This window comes from Gekko japonicus, unplaced genomic scaffold (genome assembly GCF_001447785.1).
Source record: "Gekko japonicus isolate JY-2015 unplaced genomic scaffold, Gekko_japonicus_V1.1 scaffold330, whole genome shotgun sequence".
Taxonomy (NCBI): domain Eukaryota; kingdom Metazoa; phylum Chordata; class Lepidosauria; order Squamata; family Gekkonidae; genus Gekko; species Gekko japonicus.
Genome location: NW_015173132.1, coordinates 1,242,383 through 1,259,569, shown reverse-complemented (window position 1 = coordinate 1,259,569; position 17,187 = coordinate 1,242,383). Strand labels below are relative to the sequence as shown.

At 46.1% G+C, this 17,187-nt stretch overlaps 1 protein-coding gene across 1 annotated transcript in view; it reads left to right on the top strand.

Annotated features, from left to right (window-relative positions):
* Nucleotides 1-1,191: 1,191 nt before the first annotated feature.
* The window catches only part of CNTNAP2 (contactin associated protein-like 2), a 928,799-nt gene continuing 912,803 nt past the window's right edge, over nt 1,192-17,187 (top strand). The window contains exons 1-5 of the mRNA XM_015422149.1: nt 1,192-1,201; nt 2,293-2,502; nt 5,808-5,992; nt 7,587-7,730; nt 12,899-13,163. Of these exons, the coding sequence (XP_015277635.1) occupies nt 1,192-1,201; nt 2,293-2,502; nt 5,808-5,992; nt 7,587-7,730; nt 12,899-13,163 (814 nt within the window). The remainder of the gene's footprint in view (nt 1,202-2,292; nt 2,503-5,807; nt 5,993-7,586; nt 7,731-12,898; nt 13,164-17,187) is intronic.

Genomic DNA, 17,187 nt, shown 5'->3' with positions numbered 1-17,187 from the left:
TGCCCAAAGGAGTCTCAGAGCGGCTTACAGACTCCTTTCCCTTTCCCTCCCCACAACAGACACCCTGTGAGGTAGGTGGGGCTGAGAGAGCTCTTGACAGAAACTGCTCTTTTTCAAGAACAGCTCTTATCAGAACTATGGCTTGCCCAAGGTCATCCAGCCAGGTGCAAGCGGAGGAGGGGGGAAGCAAACCCGGTTCTCCCAGATTAGAGTCCACGCACTCAACCACTATGCCAAACTTAACCACTACACCAAACAGTACAGCTCTGCCTTACAGTCTTGTTTTGATTTCTGCATTTCAGCATTTCAAATGTACTCTTAAAACATTAAGGTGGCTTTGAAAGAAGAATTTTAAAACACTTGGAATATTTAATATAATGGCAGCCTATCTACAGATAAATTATGGCGTACTAAAATATCTGCTAGCTTTGGGAATCATTTGGAGGCGTCTTTAGCAGCAAGCTTAAAAAAAAATCCATCATGTACGCAGCAGTAATTATAATCATTTACTAAACTATAATGTAGAAAACCGAAGTTCAGGATGAGTAAATTCAGCAAGTGTCTGCCTAATTATAAGAAATATGTTACTGGCTAGAATACGTACCTATCTAGTCTAGTATTCTACCTCTAATAGTCAGCAGTCGCGGGCTCCTGGGAAGCTCTCAAACAGAGCAGCGTTTTGTAATTTGAGATGCCTTGCTTCCAGACATGAATGCTCCATTTTGAGGTATCAAATAGCTAATGATGCTCCTGTCTTTCTGCAGTCGTCTTTGTTCGAAATCTGGAGCAAACCCAACTTCACACAAAGAGCATTCTGGCCACTGTGCAATCTTCTGCCAAACCATGCCCCCATTTGCATAACAGGGAACCTCTCATGCTATCAAATCTACACTACTGCTGCTTCTTATTTTTGATGTTCTGTTCACATACCTTGGATTTTATATTAATGAAATGAAGCGAGTGGGCAAGCTCTGCTGCTACTAGGGCAAAAAGCCACCCAAGAGGAATTTAAACGTGGGTCACCTAAACAAATAGGGCCTTTTTGGGGAGGGGGGTGTCTCTGTGTGACAGCTGTCAAGTTTAAATTAGGTCTAAAGATGGAAGGGATCTTTACACGAATGATTCGCGGAATGCAGAATGCTATCTGGTTTCTGTCTTCTGGGCCCTTCTAATGTATAGTGTAGGGATCTGATGGTCGATGGTGAGGACCAATTGCTGGATTATGTCTTCCAAGCAGTATATAGGTTTGGAACCCAGGAACTGAGGACACTGGCAGAACTGTAGGTTGAAGCTGGGTATGGGGATGAACTGCAGAGTATGTACTACTGTAGATCCAGGTGGTCAGTTGTGTTGGACTGAAGCAGTAGAACAAATTTAGAATCCAGTGTTCCCTCTAAGCTGTGGAGTCTTGTGAGCAGAAATTCTACTTTGTGAGCTCCTGGCATTAAAGTCGTGGACGAGCTATTTGGCTGCTGCAGAAATCAGTTTGCCCTGGAGCCGTCCTTCCTGAGTAGGCTTGCCAAGTCCCCCCGGGGGGGGAATCCTTTTTAACTTTTACAGCTAGGGTTGCCAAGTCGTTTCTCAGCCACAGCGGGGGACTCCTGGGCGGTGACTGGAGTGCGATCAAGTGATGGTCGTGGCCCTGCCCCCAGCGTGCCCGGCATCCTCACGTCACTTTCGGGTGACGTGCGTGCGGCGCGTGCGTGCTTTGCGTTTGCGCCAGACGCCGGACAGGAGTCCCCCGCTCCGGAGGAATTTAAACTTGGCAACCCTATTCCTGAGCCAAGACAAAAATGTGTGAGCTGGAGGCTAAAAACTGTGGGCTAGCTCACACTAACTCAGCTTAGAGGGAACACTGCACTGGACTCAAAATTTGTACTGTTGTGTTCATTTTATTAATTCACTGGGGGAAATACCCAAGTGTTAAGCAATGAGTTGGCTCTAGACAGCTATTCCACTCTCTCTCACCCCAGTCCCCCTCCTTATTACAGCCCCATTCCACATGGCTTGTGTACAAGCATGATTCTTAGCACTGCCCATCTTGGTAGCCAAAGAGAACTGGTTGAATCCAATGCACGGACTCAAATATATGGGTAGAACAAGCAACAATAATATACCGAGACAGCGTTGCATTTTATATCTTTTCAATATATTATAGCCAGGATAATTTTTTCTTAACATATTTCATTTGTTGCATAGTCCTAATATGTGAATTCGTATGGCTTTTGTTTAAGATGGACCCAGCAAAGCATAACTGCTCAGCAACTGTTTTATTTTTTTCCCCCCCTTTAGGGGCTGATGTTATCAATTTTGATGGCCATGTTGTGTTACCGTACAGATTTGGACACAAGAAAAAAACCTTGAAAACGCTGAAAGATGTCATCGCTTTGAAATTTAAAACCTCTGAAAGCGAAGGTGTAATCTTCCATGGAGAAGGCCAGCAAGGAGACTACATCACTCTGGAACTGAAAAAAGCCAAGTTGGTCCTTAGTTTAAATTTAGGTGTGTGTCTCATTTTGATCTGCCTATATACAATGGTAGACGCGACTCTGAGTTGGTATCCTTTTCCTTCTGTTTTCTCTTCCTCTCTCTGGAGGAAAGAGCTGGAATCGGTTTCTGGATACACAAAGTGATCTCTTATAGATTTAGATGGATATAGTTCGGTTTCTAGACCGAGCTAGAACATGTATTGGAACTCGGGTTCGATGCCGCCTGCAGCAGTTATGGCACGTGATGAAGGAATAAGTGGACAACCCCACTCCACCCCTCTTCCGGTCCCAAACATACATCTGACATGGACCCACCATGTTGGCTACCATGATCATTTTAAATAAGTTCGTACTTTCTTTGTAATAATTAATTGTACCAACGCAGGAACTCATTAGCATAATAGGCCACACCCAACAGCAGGAACTCATTAGCATATTAGGCCACACCCCTGACAGCACCGCTCATTCACATATTAGGCCACACACCCATTTTTCCAGAAGTGTGGTCATCCAGCCACACCCACCTTTTGCTTCTTATTCTCTTTACCTTGTTTGTTGTCAAAACCCAGGGCTTTTTGCTTGTTAGGCCACACACCCCTAATTGTAGCCAATCCTAATGAGTTGCTGCTGTTGGGTGTGGCCTATTATGCTAATGTGTTCCTGCTGGGCGTGGCCAACTTGGGAGCCAGCTGGAACTCCGTTCCTGTGCGTTCCTGCCCCAAAATAGCCCTAATGATTATTATTTATCAAATGTATACCCCACTCTCCCCGCAAAGCAGTCTCAGGGCAGCTTCCATACAAGCATAAATACAGTTAAAATCATACAATTATTTAAAACACAACAGATAAAACAAATACAAGCATATTTTTTTGTATGGCAGCAATTAAAATATTAACTTAGATGGCTCATTTTCAAAATGGATTTCCGCTTCCCAGACGTTCTCAGATGTTCTTCTGCTCGTAATTTCTTGTGGCATCGGCTCGATGTTAAAACCATGAGCCAGGGCACTATGACAACGGCGGCCCCTAATTAAATGCCTGGCGGAAGAGCTCCATCTTGCAGGCCCTGCAGAAATGTGAGAGATCCCGCAGGGCCCTGATCTCCTCCGGGAGCATTTCCACCAGGTAGGGGCCACCGCTGAAAAGGCCCCGGCCCTGGTAGTAGCCAGCCTGGCCTCCCTCAGGCCAGGGTGGGTCAACCGATTTTGAGACACAGACTGTAGTGCTCTCTGGGGTATATATGGGGAAAGGTGGTCCTGTAGGCATGTCAGACCCCGGCCATATAGGGCTTTAAAGGTAAGAACCAGCACCTTGAAGCGGATTTGGTATGCTATTGGCAGTCAGTGCAGTGTCCTCAACGCAGGCTGGATGTGCTCCCACCTGGGAAGACCCATCAACAGCCTGGCTGCGGCATTCTGCACTAGCAAACTTTTTTTTAAAAAAAGCAGATCACACAAACCTGGTAGTCATACTTGTCACATAGCATCTGCTTTTCGTACTTGTTCAGGTGCATGGTAGAAAGAACGGCCTCCTTCACTCCAGGTCAGGTATGAACCTACGGTCCGGACTTCTGAGATCCACCCCTTCCTCAGGCAAAGAGTTCCCTCGGGGCCCCTCTCCTCCCCCAGACCCAATCCAAAAATATGAAGGCAAACTGCTCCGAGGGCCCTCTGACTGTCACCTCAAGTGACTGGAATTCTGTCTCCCCTCCTAGTCGCTCACATTCAAACCCAAAGGAAGTACTGGCAGAAATAATTAATTTCTGTAAGTGAACAGTTATTATTTATGTGACTGAAAAAGTTTTTTTTAAAAAAATGACTACAGCTAAAGCCGTATTCCTGATATTGGACTTTGTGTGATCTCAAGGGGTCATACTGGCTCCAATATGAAGGTATATGAAGAAATTACCTTAGTTACAGATAACTCTTTTGTTTAACTATATCTTGCTTGCAGTCTTGTGAATAATAATTGTTCCCCTTGTCAAGGGTAAAGATTTCTCTTTTATTTATTGACTGCATCTTCACAATCATTTTATCTTCACAACAATTACGTATGGTGGACATATGCTGACTGACCTGAGACAACCCAGTGGGATTCATGATTGAGGAGGGATTTCAACTCAAGACTTTCTGGTGTTGGCACTATCTACTGCACCACATTGGTGTTATCATGTTGTTTCCCCTGTTCTTGTGGGCTAAAGATCAAATCAACCACTTTGCATCATGCAGATTAAAATGCCACCATAAAACTGTTCCTGACAAATGTCATTGAAATTCTAACCATTCGCTTTTCCTTACATTTCTAAATTTAGTCAGGTAGTTATCAGTATGATAAATGACATTCCCTACCTATGTACTTAGTTGAGGTGAGACTATATACTCTCGGGTCAGGAACTGGGTTAGGAAGGGTCTCCAAGGAAGAGAAATTGGATACTAAAAATGCTTTAGCACAATGCTTAGATCAAGTTTCAGTTAAAGCATGAAAAATGCAGAAGGTTACTTTGCAACGTGGCTCAGGGGTGATTTACTGCTGAGTCTAGCTACTCTTTCACAGTTGGATTAGTTACCAGATTCCAGCTCCTAGATCTTAACAGAATGACTCCGTAAGCTTATCAATGTCCAATGGTGCCCAAATGGAAACTCCATATTCGGAAGCCGTCCCGCAAATACCAGGTGCTGTGAACAATTCACAGAATGACCATCAGGACTACACTGTGCTCGTGAGTTTCCAGGGGCATCTGGCTAGCCACTAGTAGAATGGTGGACCAGACAGACCTTTGGTATGGTAAAAAAAGGCAGTTGTCATGGTCATTTAAAACTGTGTTACAGAATTATGTAAATCTGGTGAAAATGGCAATTTATCCTCACCATATGGATTAAAAGAATTTTTAAAAATTCTTCTTTTAAGATAACAAGTTTACCTCCGTAAGATTTCTTCCAAATGTCTCATTTGCCTGTTACTGCATCCATTATCTCACCACCATTTCTGTCCATGAAAGCCCCTCCACAAGTAGCACTTTCCATAGTGCCCTGGTCTTATCTTTTTATTTTTGGTATAAATGCTAGCAAAGTACACTGATTTTTTTTTTTAACACCACTTCTGAGAGCCGACTCAGACATTATATTTTGTGTCATCCTTAGTTGCGATAGAACCAGACAGGGGTTATGATCTAAATAAATAAAAGTTATCGCTTAGAAAAGATGTAATATTTGCAAATTAAGTGAAAATATCTTATTGTGTAGTTGCTAGGAAATTCATGTGTATATGCTTGCAACAAATAATAATAATTAATAATTAATAATCCTTCCTTTTCATCAGGCAGCAACCAATATGGCTCCATTTATGGCCACACATCTGTGACAACCGGCAGCCTCTTAGATGACCACCACTGGCATTCCGTAGTGATAGAACGTCATGGGAGAAACATCAACCTTACACTTGATAGACACATGCAGCATTTTCGGATCAATGGGGAATTTGATTACCTGGACCTAGACTATGAGGTATGCTGTTCCATGCAGTTGACCGAAACAAACCAGTGTCATCTGACCATGTTCGCTGAAATACTACAAAAGCGCTCAGTTGATGTGCGCTAACAATCCATAATTCAAAAGTTCTTGATGTCAATGTTTATGGACCTATAGTTAAAAGAAGCTGTTTCTCATTTTCCTCTTAGCACTCTACGAAATCTGGTTTCCCGGTCCTCTTTGAAATGTCAGAGTAACCAACTCAGTCAGTGGTATCCAGATAACTGGCAAATCCCCTGCCTATCCAGGTTTATTCAGAGCTGATTATTCGGTGTCATTGAGAAGTCTGGCATGCACAGAGGTCAAGGAAAAGATTGCCAGAACACCCTTTATATGCATCATGGAGATGCTGCCAAAACAGTATCCCTATGACGATCCCTGGGTATCAGTATAAAGGTAGCCTTCCTGACCATTTGGATTGACTGCACCATGTTTTGGATCTCCATACCAAGGCTTCCCTTTTTTGAAGCCCTTCAAAACAGTTGTAGAGTCTCATATGGTGACAGCAATGGTCCAGGTATTCTGCCACTGAGTAACAGTCTTCCTTACACTCATCCATCCAGAGAAGGGAAAACATAAAGCAATCTGATCCTCAGCAACCTCCATGAGCACAGACTTAATGGAAATTAATCCATGTTCTCCTTGCTAGGGTAGAGATTATCAGTAAGATTTCAGGACTGCTTCTTCTTAGGGGGGGTAAACTACATGTCACCATGTCACCAGTCACTTGATAAGTGCTTTAGTGGCAAATATCAGTCCAGAAGCACAGCAGGGAGGGAGCAGCCTGGTGTGGTTGGAGTTTCCGATGAAAAATCATATGGCAAGGAGGTTAAGTACCCACACTCTGTTGCAATTCACTGCTCTCCAAGGGGTACTTTCCAATGGAGAAAAATCATGACACTAAGGCAATGTCAGCTTATTTGTGACTGTGTGCTCATGTGTATTTTGTCCCTTATAGGCAGAATATTTTAAAACAAATACGTATTATGGTAGCCTGATGCAACTGAGTTCTGGATTGTAGCTTATCAAACCGCAAGTGGGGAGATGCTATTTTTAAATATTTCAACGTGTTCAAAAAGAAACATGGTAAACCAGGGCACTAGAATGAGACTTCAGCATAGCGCTGTCCCTGGTGGTGTGATGTCATTTATAGACAAACCTTGGAAGTGATGTGATGTCAGTCCACTCTAGGAATCACCAGAAACTCTATGATTTTAACCACACAGCTTCCAGTGATTCCTAGAGAGGTGTTATTTCACTTCCAGGTTTCCCCGGGACATGATGCCATGGTGTCGCTGACAGCGCCCCCAGTCTATCCCCCCAGTTGCCTGGCAACACTATGCACAAAGCATCTGTACTAGCAGTTGATCTCTACATCGAGCTACATATATTCATAGACTTCAGACCTTCATCCAGGAAAGCATTTGAAGTAAATACGTATGACCAATAATTATAAAAGCAATTTCTGCACGAGGTTGTAGCACTGTGGGTTTTTTTAAAAAAAAGTTTATAAAATCCAATGGGACAATGTTCACATCACTGTCAAATAAATCACATTTTCTTTTCAAAGATAACATTTGGTGGCATGCCTTTTTCTGGAAAGCCAAGTTCCAGCAGCAGAAAGAATTTCAAGGGCTGCATGGAAAGCATCATCTACAATACCAATAATATCACAGACATGGCCAGGAGAAAGAAGCTGGAGCCTTCTCATGTGGTGAGTGCATTGTTTTGGGGTCGTGTGTGTGGAAAGAGCTTTCCATATGGGCTTTCTTGGACCCTATCAACATTTTTTTCCTATCTTGCAGGGAATTTCCCTGCAGCCCAAATGAATGCCCTTACGCCTCATAGACCATCAGTGGAAAATGCAATTGCTTTCAGCACCTGTAGGGTTTTAACAGTTTTAGGGGAAAGGGGAAACACACACTAAATGCATTATGTTCTTAAAAGTGTCCGATATTGCGATCCCATTTGTGCCTAAACACAGAATCCAGACTAGGAATGAGGCCATTGTCAAAGAGGGGTATAAAACGATGTGCAAAATCCCACACCCATCTTGTATTTGCCTGTTTGGGGGTCAGTTTTACTTGTTACCTGGCTGCGTGTCTGTTGTTGTACTTGCTGGGTAATAACATCTACCCTGTGACTTAGACAGTTATTAGGGTTGCCAAAGTCCATGTGTTTCCTGGAGGTTCCCTCAGAATTGCAACCGTTCTCCAGACGACACACATTAGTTCCCCTGGAGAAAATGGGTGCTTTGGAGGGTGAACTCTAGGGCATTATATCCCCCTTCCCCAAGCTCCATCCCCGAATCTTCAGGAGTTTCCCAACCGGGAGCTGGCAGCCCTAGAGGTTACTTAATCACACAGGTGTAACCCACATTAGCTGATGTTCTGCCAGTGTGATGCCTTTCAACTCTCCTCTCTCTCATGATACGAACCCCCTTAATTCTGTACTTTTCTTTGGCTCTTCTGTCCCTCTTCAATGTCTTTTTCCTTTTTTCCCCATCTGCCACAGTGCAGTTCCCTCCATTCTTTCACCAGCTTAAGGACATAAGAAGAGCCCTGCTGGATCAGACCAGTGGTCCATCTAGTCCGGCATCTTGTCACACATAGTGGCCAACCAGTTCCTCTAGAGGGCCAACAACAGGGCATAGAGGCCAAGGCCTTCCCCTGATAAGAATGTAAGAAGAGCCCTGCTGGATCAGACCAATGGTCCATCTAGTCCAACATCCTGTCTCACACAGTTACCAACCAGTTTGGTGTAGTGGTTGAGTGCATGGACTCTAATCTAGGAGAACCGGGTTTGATTCCCCACTCCTCCACTTGCACCTGCTGGATGACCTTGAGCGAGCCATAGTTCTGTCAGAGCTGTTCTCTCAAGGACAGTTCTGGAAAGAGCTCTCTCAGCCCCGCTTACCTCACAGGGTGTCTGTTGTGGGAAGGGGGAGGGAAAGGAGTTTGTAAGCCCCTCTGAGACTCCTTTGGGTAGTGAAGGGCGGGGTAGAAATCCAATCTCCTCTTCTCTGGAGGGCCAACAACAGGGCAGAGAGGCCTGATGTTGCCTCCTTCCTGGCTCTGGGATTCAGAGGCTTACTGCTTCCAGATGTGGACTTTCCCGTCTGTCACCATGGCTAGTACCCAATGACAAACCTATCCTCCAATATATCGAATCCCCTTTTAAAGCTGTCTATCCCTGTAGCCAAGGAGCTGCGGTGGCTCAAGTGGTTAAGACGCTGAACTGCAGGCTGTGGAAGGTCAGTAGTTCAGCAGTTCGAGACCCGGGTGCCACATGATGGAGTGAGCTCCCGTCTCTAGTTCCAGCTCCTGCCAACCTAGCAGTTCAAAAGCAAGAAATTTCAAGTAGATAAATATGTACCACTTCGGTGGGAAGATAACAGCGTTCCATGCGCCTTGGTGTTTAGCCATGCCGGCCACATGACCACGGAAACGTCTTCGGACAGCGCTGGCTCTTCGGCTTTGAAACGGAGATGAGCACCGCAACCCTAGAGTCGGACTCGACTGGCTTTCGAGCAAGGGAACCTTTACCTTTTTATCCCTGTAGCCATCCTCTGGCAGTGAATTCCGCATATTCGTCACTCAGCTGTGTAAAGAAGTATTTCCTTTTATTCATCCTGGGCTTTGATCTCAAACTCTCCCAGTCTCGGATTTCATCCCCTTGGTGTGTCTCTTGTTCACGCCTACAGGCTCTCCTCTACTTTCCACAGAGTTAATTAACACCACTGCCGCTCCCGCCTGATGCCTCAGAGCTGGCCAAGAGGTGGCTGAGCAGAGTTGCCAGGCAACCTCGGCGTGGTCGGCCCTGAGCCCCATCAAGCAGGTATCACGACACCAAGCAGCAGCTGGCGGCATCTGGGTCCCTTTTAAAAGGTCAAGGAGCCTTGTGCTGTGGAGCCTACATTTGCCACCGGGTGGAGAGGCAGGAGAACAGACGTGGCCTCCGGTTCCGCCTCGAGGCCGGCGGCATTTTATTTCCTTATTATTTAAGACTGCAGCAGGCCTTCTAGGCACAGTGTTGGCAATGCATGAATGATGCAGCCAGCAGCTATTGGGAGCTGGGATAATTTGAGGGTTTGCTTGATTTTCAGTGCAAAGGAAGGCTGTAAAAATCGCTTTCCCCTTTGTTTTCAGGCTGAGTTACTCCTGTTGCCTTACCTCTAGGAAAACAAGATCAATTTTGTTCTAATTAAATCAACATAGATTTTCATTTCTTCCTCTCTCCCTCTCTCCCCCTCTCTCTCATTGCCCCATGGGATTGGTTTAGCATTAAAAAAGAGGCTACAGTGATGTGCATTATTTTAGAAATCTAGAAGAAATACCGCATTACACCTGGCCGCGAACCTGATTTCTGAGATTATTGTGAACACACAGAATGGTAGTGCGGAATAACGTCTGGTTCTTGTACATTTCTGGCATCCTGAAATAAATAATACACCCAAGTGTAATTCATGTTAAGGCTAGGCGAGGATTGGGTCCTTTAAGCCAAAAGGTCCTTCCGTCCAGCTGTACATGTGGGGAGGGAAGAAGTCACAAGCGTCAGAAAGCTCCTCGACTCACCTGTAGCCATGAGGTTATGGGCCTACATCCCCCAAAGTCTCTTGAGACCCAGGATTTGTCAGTTTACAGGGTTGCCAGGTCCCCTCTTGCCGTGAACGGCAGATCCAGGTTGGGCAACTCTTGGAGACTGGACAATGCAACCTGGGAAGAACAGGGACCTTGTCAGAGGTCATTTCGGGGGGGAACGCGGGGGATCGCAGTTCTCCCGGGTGCGGTATGGGGGCGGGGCACATGACGAAGCCCCGCCCCCTGCTTCCAGCCGCCCTGCTTCCGGCCCTCATTCAGCCAGGAGGAGGCAGGAGAAGAGGGAGGGTAAGTTGCTTCCTCCTTGCCTCTCCCCACCCCTGCCTGCCTGGGGCCAGGGAGGGCCTTCGCGGGTCTTCCTTGCACTCCCGCTGGCCTTGCAGGTCCACCGCCGGGCCCTTCATGGGGCTCGGCAGTGGAGCTGCAAGGCCGGCAGCGGCTGCCGGGACCGTTGGGGGCGGGGTGTGTGGCCTTATGACACACTTCCGGTGATGTCAGGGGGTGTTGCCTTATGACATACTTCCGGTGATGTCAGGGGGTGTGGCATATGCTAATGAGTTATGCTAATGAGTCCCCCTAGCTCTTTTTCTACGAAACGACCCCTGGACCTTGGTGGGGTACAATGCTGTAGAGTCCACCTTCCAGAGTGTCCGTTTTCTCCAGGGGAACTGATCTCTGATCTCTGTCGTCTAGAAATGAGCTGTAATTCCAGAGGATCCCCAGGTCCCACCTGCAGGCTGGCATCGCTAGACCCTTAGGAGTATTGCTAGGTTTCTGGTGAGAGGCAGGAATGGGACACAGACCAAGGGGGAAGAGAGACAGCATTGGATAGTGGGTTAGAGTTCCAGAGGGGTAGCTGCACTTAAGTAGGGCTACCAGCCTCCAGGTGGGAGCCAAAAATGGGAGCTCACGGGAGGAAGTGGAATACCAAAAACAAACATCCGTGACAAAAATAACGAAGAGTCAATAAAGATAAGTTGCAAAAAACGTTTACTGTAGGAATTCTGTAGAAAATGTTATTCTATTATGGCTCACACGCTAACGAATACTGCACACTGAAAACAATTCGTTTCACAATATTTGCTTTATCTGAGCGTGTAGCAATCCCAATCTTATCAAGTCTTGAAGGAAACATTCCTTGTTGACTCTCTCACATTGTGAAGACCTTGGGTTCTGTTATTACAGAGCCAACAAGGGATTTCCTTCAAGAGTAGTAATGCACACACGTAGCCTGGAAGTGACGGGAGGACACCAGGCACACTGGGGGCGGGGCCACGGCCATACAAGGGAAAACCATAGAGTTTTCCCTTGTATGGCTGTGGCCTCGCCCCCAGCATGCCCGGCATGCCTGCGTCACTTCTGGGTGACGCGCACGTCGGGGTGGAGTTCCCCCCGGGGCCCGATCTTGCGGCGCCGGGAAAGGGGCCTCTGGGGTGGGGGGTTCCCCGCCCGCCGGGGGGACTTGGGATCCCTACCTCATTCCCCTCATTCCATAGTCCCTATTAGGGTTGCCAGGTCTCTTCTTACCTGTGGTAGGGGGCTTCCGGCTCCTTGTCAGGATTCTTCTGCTCCATGTGCACAAAGTGACGATGTCGTCAGTAGTGACGTCATCATGCTAGGTCCGTCACACGGCGACACTCTAGCATTCAGGGCAAAACCTCTGTGGTGACGATAGAGTTCCCCCAAATATTGGAGCGTCGTACATGAAGGCCCCAGCATGATGTCATCACTACCGGTGACGGCATTGGGTTGGCGACATCCCCACGGGATGCTGCTGTTCAGGGCTGGGGCTTCCTCTGTCGGCCAGCTGGCCAGTGGAGGCCCTGAAATTGGGGGTCCCCTGGCCCCACCGGGGGGGGTGGCTACCCTATAGTTCACCACTTTAAATTGGGAAATTCCTGGAGATTTGGGGATGGAGGCTAGGAAGGAAGGGTCAGATTTGGGGTGTAGAGGAAGCTAAGCAGGGATGTCATGTGACAAAGTCCACCCTCCACACTAGCTGTTTTCTCCATGGGAACTGATCTCTGTAGCCTGGGGATCAGCCGTGATTCCAGGGGATCCCCAGGCCCCACCTGGATTTTCCCAGGGCTCCTTTCACTCTTCCATTTACCCAAATCTTACTTGGCAATGACCTTAACACCTTTTGCCCAAACTGCTACAGTGGAAACCTGCTTATCCCTAGTAGGAACTTCTGTTAAGAGTAATACCAAAATATTCACCATTCTCCAGAAATATTTGCCAGTTACAAGCTACAAGGATTTCCCCCCCATTTGTTTTTAAACAGGGAAATTTAAGCTTTTCCTGTGTGGAGCCGCATACCGTGCCTGTCTTTTTCAACGCCACCAGTTATCTGGAAGTTCCTGGTCGCCTGAATCAGGATGTGTTTTCAATCAGCTTTCAATTCCGGACTTGGAATCCTAATGGACGTTTACTGTTCAGCAACTTTGCCGAAGGGCTGGGCAGCGTGGAGATTGACCTGATCGAGGGCAAAGTCAGCGTCCACATCAATGTCACTGGCGGGAAGAAGAATCAAATAGACATCTTTTCAGGTGAGTGCAAGGAAGACATTTCTTTTCTTAAAAGTCCAGTCGCCGTAATTATAGAACTGTGACCTGTGTCTCTGCCTGGTTTTCATTTTTTAAATAATGCTGGGCGGCCTCGAGTCAGAACAAAAAGTTGCTTTGAGTGTGGTAGGAGAACTGAAAACTATTTCTTACAAAATCCTTCATTCTACAGTGGCATTAAGAAAACTGTTGAGTATACTTGGCACATGAGATTTTAGGTGCATGAACATGAGGAGCAGGGTCTTTTCAGTGGTAGCACCTTGACTGTAGAATTTTCTGTCTTGGTTGAGCTTGAGGCATCAGGTGCAAATGTTAGCATGTTTGTAAGGGGCGTTGTGTGGTCTTTCTTTAACAAAAACCTACTTTCCTGTTTTAAAGAATTGATTTTTATTCTGTGCCCTCCATTAGTTTTGTTGCCCTTTTCTGGTTGTATTGAAACTCTTCAGGTTGGTCTTCATGGATCCATACTGGCTATCGATCGATTAACTTGTAATGTTTTTAGCGGTTCGCTTTTTGTGGCTGTGCTTTGTGTTGTTCAAGATGTTTTAATTATTGTATTATTAGGGAAATGAAACAGGACAGAAGTGTTTGAAAATGAATAAAGTAGGAATTGATTTATCTACTAAAGGATGCCTTTATCGCACATTGTTCCTAACTTCTCCATCTATCATTGTGGATTGTAAAATAATGGTGAAAAAGCTGGAAGTCATCAAGGCCATAGCAGGGCAAGTGGTTTTTGGCAACACTTCAAGGTACAGCCAATGCCAGGCGTCATTTCATAGAAAAAGAGGTGCAGGAGCTCATTAGCATAAATCATTAGCATAACTTATTGCATATGCCACACCCCCTGACATCACCGGAAGTGTGTCAGAAGGTAACACCCACCACTCAGGCTCCTCTGGACTGTTTTGGATTGCTAGCTATTGGGGGGGGGGCGTGCAGATCTGTCCTCGCAGAGGAGGGAGAGCTTGTACCTGAATAAAATTTGGTCTTAAATGTGCCACTGGACTGTTTTGGACCAGGAAGGGCTCTGCAACTTACCTGGTTGCTTCTTGCTCTGACTGAGGGCTGCTGGGAGCAGGGGGTGGGGCTTGTTGCATGTGCCCACCCCCTGGGCTCTTTACTGCCAGAGCTCCGCTCTTGTGTGCTCCTGCAGGAAATGACCCCTGGCCAATGCTAAGTTTTGCATCTAGAATGTTTTAACAGACAGACGTACAGCAAACAGTAGCCCTGTGCTTAAATAATTCAGAACTGAGGCAGTTGGGGAAAGAAGGTCTAAGTGTGAAGAACAAGACTCCTCCTATCGAAACAAAAAAAGAGTGTTCTTTCTGGGAAAATTAACAAGTTAACTCACAAGAAGCATGTATTCTAAGTCAAGAACTTTAAAATCACATCTAATTCAGGTGGGAAAGTATACGTGACTTTGACTCACTGGCAGAACAACTGCTTGGCATGCAGAAGGTCCCAGGTTCAATCCCTGGTATCGCCAGTTCAAAGGACCAGGCAGTAGGTGATATGAAAGACCTCTGCCTGAGACCCTGGGGAGCCGCTGCCAGTCTGAGTAGGCAACACTGACCTTGATGGACCGAGGGTCTGATTCAGGACAAGGCATCTTAGAGTCGCCAAGCCAGTGGCCATCTTCTGGAAGTGCTACTTTTTGGGGGGAGCACGGGATAACGTAGAATAAATAGCATATTGTTAGTCTTGCTTAGAGCTTGGGGTCATGTAGCAGACATGCAAATAAAGAAGCACCTATTGAATTTCCCCATTGTGATTTATCAGCAAGCCACTTTGACTGCATCCATTTCTTCACACGTCGAATTCAGAACAACAACCTGGACTGGATTCACAGGCTGGCATTCAGTCAGGCCCTAACCAGGTGCAGAGATGCTTTGCTTCATAGCCTGAACCATATGAAGTACCAGTCCACTCATTGATTTGAGAAACAAGCCATACAAAATCCAGATTTTTTTCCCCAGTAACTCATCAAGTTTGGTGGAGAGCCAGTTTGGTGCAGTGGTTAAGTGTGCGGACTCTAATCTGGGAGAACGGGGTTTGATTCCCCACTTCTCCACTTGCACCTGCTGATGTGACCTTGGGTCAGTCACAAGCTCTGGCACAGCTGTTCCTGAAAGAGCAGTTTGTGTCAGAGTTCTCTCAGCCCCACCCACCCCACAGGGTGTCTGTTGTGGGGAGGGGAAGGGAAAGGAGTTTGTAAGCCGCTCTGAGACTCCAAGTGAAGGGCGGGGTATAAATCCAATCTCTTCTTCTCTTCTTCTTCTTCATCCATTCAAAAACTCATAGCACCCCCCCCTTAAATTGTCTTGTTTTGTCAAGTTTTACAAAAAGTGTCATTCATAATTTGCACAGCATTTTGACTTCGGTTTGCTCTTTGACTATTACCTTTGTGAGATTAGGAGCGTGCAGCCTACAGATATTAATTGTATTCCCTTTGTGGCCTTCATGTAGACTCATTAAACAAAATCAGTAGTCCTGTAGAAGAATATTGCATTTTATCTGTTACTAAAATTAATCCCTGCGAATTAGCTTCCCTAGAGTTTAAATGTGATCCTGGACAGAGATGAGTTTGGATGGTGTAAATTTAGGATTGCATTATTAACATCTTCGATGTTGCCTGTCGGTTATAGAAGGGCACTTCCATCTTAAAATGACTGTTTTTGCCAGTTCTCCCGTCCCACAGTAGACCTTGACTTTACCCCCATCTTGAGGGTCCGCTGGCCTTCACTAACAAAATGGGGGGGGGTGAGGTGGGAAGTGATGCTAGAGGTGGGAAAGAGCAATCTCTGTGAGGTCTGCCCTGCACCCAGATCTCATTGGATACAACACACTAAATGTTCAGTTTGCAAACTGCTTTCACAAGTGTGTGGTTCAAACACACCACCTAATTAATTTCGTTTATTTTGTTTTTGTATTTTGATCTTTTCTTTTTTTTCTTTTCTTCTTTGGTTTTCCATTAAAAATGCTCAACATGCAGATCAATAAAGACAGCACATTCAAACAGCTGCGACAATAATAGCTTAAAAAGTACAAAGTCACTAATAAGTCGGGGTTTTGTTTTTGCTTGGATGCAAATCCACATAATGAGGGTTTGAACTATGTTTGGAATTAACACACCTGAACCCAGGGAGCCACCGTTTGATCTCTTGGGGGAATTTTTTAACTTACATGGTTACACATAATTTTTGTGATGGAAGAAATAGTAGTGTGGCTGGGGGAGGGAGCTGAAGCCCCCTCTCCACCCCCCAGCATGGTCACAATCAGAATTCAGCGTGTGCATCTGGGAGGCACAGAACTCCTTTCATAATCCGTATTCTGTTTTTACTCCTTGGTAAATTCCTGTTTCTTCTGGGCTTTCCTGCCCCACATATGTTTTGCTCCCTCTCGTGGTCAATTTGATATCATACAGGTTTATTTCCAGCATATCTCCCTGCAGTTTTAAACATTACCAGTAGGGCTATTTTTGGGCAGGAAGTCACAGCAACGGAGTTCCGGCTGGCTTCTGACTTGGCCACGCCCATGCCTACAGCCAAAACCTCTGTGCATGCATGGCTACAGAGGGAAGGCCTGGAGAGCGACCCCCTGTCAGCAAGCTGCCAATGTTTTGTTTAATTCTTTCTGTGTGCACTTGTTTGCTTTCACTTTCATATGTAGAACTGTTGATGCGCATAATTGCTTAGCCTGCCGAAACGTCCATATCTCTCAAGGCCACAGGTGGTTGCCGCTGCTTGTTAGTTGCTGGAGGCGCTCACAAAGCACCGTGAGAAAGAGATAACATATGCTGCCTAGAAGCGTTTGCTCCCAGGCCCGATGGCGCGCGGGGGAACCCCCGCAATTGGGCCTCAGTAGTTTGAATGTACTATAACATGCCATGCCCTTTGCTCACCCTTCATTCTGAACAGTGATTTTGTCCATGCACCTATAGCTTCAAATAAAGTAAAACCTTTCTACAAGTGTGTACTTCGTTGATGCTGTGGGAAGTCTGACACCC